The sequence below is a fragment of the Heteronotia binoei genome, chromosome 21, assembly GCF_032191835.1.
Source record: "Heteronotia binoei isolate CCM8104 ecotype False Entrance Well chromosome 21, APGP_CSIRO_Hbin_v1, whole genome shotgun sequence".
NCBI classification, from domain to species: Eukaryota; Metazoa; Chordata; class Lepidosauria; order Squamata; family Gekkonidae; genus Heteronotia; species Heteronotia binoei.
Window position 1 is genome coordinate 176011307 of NC_083243.1, and position 7163 is coordinate 176018469.

The 7163-nt window shown below is 51.3% G+C and overlaps 1 protein-coding gene across 1 annotated transcript; it reads left to right on the forward strand.

The window, feature by feature from the left end:
* Positions 1-3976: 3976 nt before the first annotated feature.
* On the forward strand, positions 3977-4889 carry CDK5R2 (cyclin dependent kinase 5 regulatory subunit 2). The gene has a single exon (XM_060262786.1). It carries the CDS (start codon positions 3977-3979, stop codon positions 4853-4855), a length of 879 nt encoding a protein of 292 aa, XP_060118769.1. The 3' UTR covers positions 4856-4889.
* The last annotated feature ends 2274 nt before the right edge of the window (positions 4890-7163 follow it).

A 7163-nucleotide genomic window follows, 5' to 3' on the forward strand; every position in this document is an offset into this window, starting at 1 on the left:
GAGAGCCAGTTTGGTGTAGTGGTTAAGTGTATGGACTCTTATCTGGGAGAGCCGAGTTTGATTCCCCACTCCTCCACTTGCACCTGCTAGCATGGCCTTGGGTCAGCCATAGCTCTGGTAGGAGTTGTCCTTGAAAGGGCAGCTGCTGTGAGAGCCCTCTCCAGCCCCACCCACCTCACAGGGTGTCTGTTGTGGGGGAGGAAGGGAAAGGAGATTGTGAGCCGCTCTGAGACTCTTCGGAGTGGAGGGCGGGATATAAATCCAATATCTTCATCTACCTCACAGGGTGTCTGTTGTGGGGGAGGAAGGGAAAGGAGATTGTGAGCCGCTCTGAGACTCTTCGGAGTGGAGGGCGGGATATAAATCCAATATCATCATCATCAAAACTGACCAAGAGTTTTGTCACACCATAAAGACTATCAGAGTTGAAGCATAAACTTTTATGGGCTTTATTGCCTGCTTTGTCGGATGCATAAAAATTTTAAGGGCTTTAGTGCCCACTTTGTCTGATGCACACATGAAGCTGCCTTATACTGAATGTCAGTATTGTCTACTTAGACTGGCAGAAGCTCTCCAGGGTCTCAAATAAGGTCTTTCACAAAATCTACCATCAGATCCTTTAACTGGAGATGCTGGAGACTGAACCTGGGATCTTCTACATTTAAAGCAGATGCTCTACCACTGAGCCACAGCCCCTCAGTAGATTCAGGGGTGTGTTTGAGAGAGGGAAATGATGTTAAAGGGAGCCCCAGGGATGCAAGAGGTGAGCTTGTTACGTTCTTTGGAAAATAAAATGAAAACAAGATCCAGTCAACAGAATAAAAGATCTAATTAGTGGGAAAAAGAAGACTGCAGATTTATACCCCGCCCTTCTCTCTGAATCAGAGGCTCAGAGTGGCTTACAATTTCCTATATCTTCTCCCTCCACAACAGACACCCTGTGAGGTGGGTGGGGCTCACAATCTCCTATATCCTCTCCCCCCCCCACAACAGACACCCTGTGAGATGTAATACTTTTGTTTTAGATTTCTGCTTGTTTCAGATTATTGCATCTGGCAGATTTCTATGATCCAAGACCTATCATGTTGCTTATTGGATGTCTAATCAACGTCTCACATTGACTTATTCTGTGTACTCTAACATGAATCTCAATGAGAACAATGGACTACAAATAGCATAAGTAAACAAATCTGCATATGAATTAACTCTGTGACTTTACTTTGGAATCTCTCTTTGAAATTTCTTCGCTTTCGTACAGCAACTTTCAAGTCTGTTTCAGAATGCCCAGGGAGACTGAAATTATCCCCCACTATATTCTGAATGTTTCTGTTTTTAACGTTTGCTTTGTGTTCATTTATTCTGTTGAGTGGAGAAAGTAGTGGCAAAAGGGCATTGCTGCTGTTAGCCCTTGAAGAATCAGGTTAGCATTTTGGGTGCCCTCAATGGAGGGATGTGGCCTCTGCCATTCATGCTTTGGAACCTCATCTTCTTATAACATTCACTACATGGGACTTCCCTTGAAGGCAGTTTGGGAACCAGTGAAGGATTAAACCCTGTGAAGGCCTCTAGGTAGTCAAAATCTTGGGGGCCCCCTCACAAATTAACTCAGAGTTGTTGCCCCCACTGCAACTTGCAGGCACCTTCTCAAAAGCCCCTTTAACAAAGCTGTGGGGGAGAAGTAGAGAGAGGCAAACTTGGAGATGATGCTAACAGCCACACCAGGCAAGTCGGGCAAAGAGCAGCTCAGTTGCTGGCTGTGCGTGCAGGCTGGAAGGGCTGCAAGTGGAAGGGAAAGCCGCCCCAGAGCCCTTAAAGGCATGGGGGCCCAGAGGCGAGTGCCTACTTTGCCTAATTGTTAATCCAGTCCTGTTGGGAACCAGCTAGTGCAAATCTGATATGGGATGACAAAGTTTAAAGTTCTAATTTCCCGGGTTGCACTGCCCACTCTGCTTCTGGACTCTGCTGAAAGTGCTGGTATGACCTTTAAACCCCTACACAATCTGGGCCTCCATTTCAATAGCTTGATAACAATCCTGAAAGTAAATTCCCTGGGAATAAACCTCATTCAATAAAATGGGACTTCCTTGTGAGTAACCCTGCTTAAGAACTCTGCCTTCTTCTGCTTCACAGGCTGAGACTAGAAACTCACCCCGAAGTCCTGGAGAAGAAGTAAGTAAAAGAAAGACCACTGTACTATTGTTTGAATATAGAGGTAGCCATGGCTGCCTGGAAGTCACGGTATTTGACACGAGTTTTGCCTCTCATCTGGGGAGAGTTGGCTGCATGCTGGCGAGACACACTACACATGCTCAGTTTCCCAGCACAATGTTACCTCCCATAAGCTAAGGCTAAAACTGAATGCGTGTGGGGGGGAGGGGGTGTTTGTTCATAAGAAGATAAGAGAATCCAAGCCAATGGCCCATCCAGTCCAACACTCTGTGTCACACAGTGGCCACAAAAATTATATATCTATATCCACACATATATATACATACTGTGGCTAATAGCCCCTGATGGACCTCTGCTCCATATTTTTATCTAACCCCCTCTTGAAGCTGGCTATGCTTGTAGCCTCCACCAACTCCTGCGGAGGTGAATTCCACATGTTCATCACCACACATTGCCAATCTTCAAAAGGGATCAAGTAAGTAACAGTGACTTTAAGCGTGCACCAAGCTGTGAAACCCAAGTTCCAGATCATAATAAGAACATGAGAGAAGCTGTGTTGGATCAGGCCAACACTCTGTATCACACAGTGGCCAATATATATATATGATGAAGAAGATGATATCGGATTTATATCCCGCCCTCCACTCTGAAGAGTCTCAGAGCGGCTCACAATCTCCTTTCCCTTCCTCCCCCACAACAGACACCCTGTGAGGTGGGTGGGGCTGGAGAGGGCTCTCCCAGCAGCTGCCCTTTCAAGGACAGAGGCTCAGAGCGGCCTATCTTCTCCCCCTACAACAGACACCCTGTGAGGTGGGTGGGGCTGGAGAGGGCTCTCACAGCAGCTGCCCTTTCAAGGACAGAGGCTCAGAGTGGCCTACAATCTCCTTTCCCTTCCTCCCCCACAACAGAAACCCTGTGAGGTGGGTGGGGCTGGAGAGGGCTCTCACAGCAGCTGCCCTTCCAAGGACAGAGGCTCAGAGCGGCTCACAATCTCCTTTACCTTCCTCCCCCACAACAGACACCCTGTGAGGTGGATGGGGCTGGAGAGGGCTCTCACAGCAGCCGCCCTTTCAAGGACAGAGTCTCAGAGCGGCCTACAATCTCCTTTACCTTCCTCCCCCACAACAGACACCCTGTGAGGTGGGTGGGGCTGGAGAGGGCTCTCCCAGCAGCTGCCCTTTCAAGGACAACCTCTGCCAGGGCTATGGCTGACCCAAGGCCATTCCAGCAGGTGCAAGTGGAGGAGTGGGGAATCAAACCCGGTTCTCCCAGATAAGAGCGCGCGCACTTAACTACACACACACACACGTTGCGGCTAATAGCTTCTGCTCCCTATTTTTACCTAACCCCCTCTTGAAGCTGGCTATGCTTGTAGCCGCCGCTGCCTCCTGTGGCAGTGAATACAATGTAATGGGGTTCAACCGAAACCCCTTCCAAGGAAGAGCCTCCCGCTCCCCCACCTCCAAAGCAGAGGCCACCCCAACCCCCTCCTTCGGCTTTCTTACCCTGCAGCTCGGTGGGAAGGCACCTGGGAGGGGCGGGGCGGCGCGACGGCGATTGGCGGAGAGGAGCGGGGCCGCGGCTGGGGATTGGCTGCCGGGAGCGAGGCCGGGGCGGGGCGCGGCGGGGTTGGCTGGGCGCCGCAGCCGGCGCGCGGGGGAGGGGGGGAGAGCTCGTGGCCCTGGCGCGGCTCGCTGCAGTTGCTCGGGGCGGCTGGGCGAGCTGGGCTGCTTCCCCGGGCGCGGTCGATGGGCGGCGCGCGGGGCGCTCGCGGGCGGTAGGAGCGGCGCGGGGGAGAGCCTCGGCCATGGGCACGGTGCTGTCGCTGTCGCCCGGCGGGCCGGGCAAGGGGGTCTTCGGCGAGAAGGGCCGGGCGCAGGGCAAAGGCGAGAGCCGCCTGAAGCGGCCCGGCGTGCTCATCTCGGCGCTGGCGTGGAAGCGCCTGGTGGCCGCGTCGGCCAAGAAGAAGAAGGGCGCCAAGAAGGCGACGCCCAAGCCCGCCGCCGACGCCTCGGTGCAGCAGCGCAACCGCGAGAACGCGCGCAAGTCGCAGCCCGACGGCGCCAAGCCGGGCCCTCTGGCCGTGCCCGTGCCCACCGTGCCGCCCTCCTCGGCCCCGGACGCCGCCGCCAAGCCCCCGCCCCCCGCCGGCTCCCCGCGCCGCGTGATCGTGCAGGCTTCCACGGGCGAGCTGCTGCGCTGCCTGGGCGACTTCGTGTGCCGCCGCTGCTACCGCCTCAAGGAGCTCAGCCCCGGCGAGCTCGTCGCCTGGTTCCGCGCCGTCGACCGCTCGCTGCTGCTGCAGGGCTGGCAGGACCAGGGCTTCATCACGCCCGCCAACCTGGTCTTCGTCTACCTGCTGTGCCGCGAGGCGCTGCGCGGCGACCGCATCGGCAGCCAGGCCGAGCTGCAGGCCGCCTTCCTCACCTGCCTCTACCTGGCCTACTCCTACATGGGCAACGAGATCTCCTACCCGCTCAAGCCTTTCCTGGTGGAGGGCGACAAGGAGCGCTTCTGGGACCGCTGCCTCGCCATCATCCAGGGCCTGAGCTGCAAGATGCTGCAGATCAACGCCGACCCGCACTTCTTCACGCAGGTCTTCCAGGACCTCAAGAACGAAGGCGAGGGGGGGCCCGCAAAGGACTCCAGCGCTAGCAAACACTGGACTATAAACCTGGATCGCTAAGAGCTCTCTCTCTCTCTCTTTTTAACCTTCTCCCTCAGCCGCCCTTCTGCATCCAGCTCACTTCTTCACAAAGGCTTTTCTCAACCGGGATTCCTGCTGATGGCATGGGGGGGGGACTGGAAAACCCTGGGAGTGGGGAGCCACCTGAAACATATCTCCTAACCCCCCCACCCCCCCTTCCTCCAATACAGGTAGCCTCCCTGGAGCTGCTTCCTCTCCCCTGAGCCGTTCAAGGGTTGGTGGGTGAGGGACCTGCCGGAGTCTTTTCTTGCCCCCACTCCGGTTTTGTGGCCGCTCTCGAAATGGCTTCAGTCCCTTCCCACGACTCTGACACGGGGATAGCTTGGGAATGAGTGGGATGGGAGGTGTGTGTGGTTCGTGGTGTCTTTTGGCGATAAGCAGCACCAGCCTTTTCCCTCCCTACCTGGCCCCAGCAGGATTCCATGGACGGGGTGCAATTCAGGCCCTGCGTGTGCATTTGAGGAGAGGGGGGAGCATTTTGTTTTTTTTTTTCGTTTCTTCTTCCAAATGGGGAGAATTCCTAGACTTATGGGTCAAACTGAGGCATTATTTATTGACAAGATTCTGTCTTGTGCAGAAGAAAGCAGCTGCTGTGACCTCACTTGTGAAAGCCCCACCGGTGTGTCCATGGTTTGGGTCTCATTGCTGCTACTGTGAATCACAGTACAGCCGGGACGTTCTGTATTGTAATTTTTTTTTTCCAGTGAAAGGATTCCTGCATGTTTCTGTCCTCCCTGCTGTTGGTGGCTCTGCTATAGTGGTTGTTCTACAAAGTGGATGGTGGTCATATACAGTCATCCGCCACTGCAAGTCAAATGCTTGTCATGATTTTGTTCCATTTTCATACTGTGGGGGATTAAAGAGGTGTGTATCTGCTGCAATGCTGAAACGAAGTGCTAGGGAAGCAGTGCTGCTGTCCTTCAATGCCCCTTAGCTGCCTCACTTCCTTCCCCTCCTTCCATCACTTCCCATCTGAAGCAGGATCTGGGAGCTGTCCATGGTGCTGGCTTCTTAGACTCGCATACTACATTTGCTCATTCTCGAAGCTGAAAAACAAACCATGTCACGGTGTTTGAATGTAACAGAACAACGTCTTGACTTACAGGATGTTTGTGCCAATGTTGTTCAAATGTACAATAACATATTGTTTTATATTGTATATTTAAAAGAGATAAAGTTAATGAGTCAAAGCCAAACTTTGGAATCATTTCATCATTTAAAAATGAAAGGAATGCAGTGGGACTGTGGGGGGGGGGGGGGAGAGAGAAAAGGATAGCAGTTCATATTGTGGGTTTACGGGCAGCATGGATGATGCATTAGTCCTTGGCTGATTTCCTTAATGGCTCTGTTGGCAGGAGATGCCAGACTCACTAATGGTATTTGATATTGAACTGTGATCCATCTTCCTCTGGAGCTCTCTGAGCTGAGGACACATTTGTGTGTTCTTGAGATCTGGCCTTCACACATTTTAGTCATCTTCCCTGACACTTTTTTTTTCTTTAAATGCATACTGTACAATTAAAATGCCTGTGAATGTATGGAGAGATGAATCAAAGTGCTTGCTACCTTGTTTTGTTTGTATGATGTATACAGGATTACAAAGGAAATCAGATCTTTGAAATAGATTATATAGAAAAGGTTGGATGTGTGTTAAATGTCTTGAGATTTCTGAATTCTAAGAGCAGTCCTAAAAGGCCTAAATTCCCCCTTCTGATCAGAAACAGGACAACTGGGTGATCTGTAAAGATGCAACTAAGAACGACCATGCCTACATTAAGAGTACATTATGAGCTCATTTGCCTGTTGTATTCTGCTTCCAGACAGGAAGTCACTTAACAGACTGACAGCCTTAATGCACAGTCTCCTAAAGAATGCTGATAAGAAAGAGTCTCTGCTGTGCTATGTAATCCTTTAATTACATAATCAGACCTAGGTTTTTAAGAGCAATTTCACGCCTTCTGTCTCTTCACCACCACATTAACTCTGTCTTTCTTGACCATTTCTTACTGCAGCTTTTTAATCATAATGCACCAGCCACATGATGGCACAATGTAAATAATACATGCATGTGGATTTAGTATCTTAAAACTAATTTATAAAGCAAACTGGTGAGGTTTGTGCTGTCCAAGATTCTGAATGTTATGCACTAGTTCAATTACTCACTTGTTTTTCTGGTGTCTGGATATTGGCAAGACTGTGTAATTGGTAGGGCCCCTTGTTTTATCAACTAGTATTGCTATTTCATTTGTCCAAATAGCCTGACAGGTAGCTAATGAGCCAATAAATT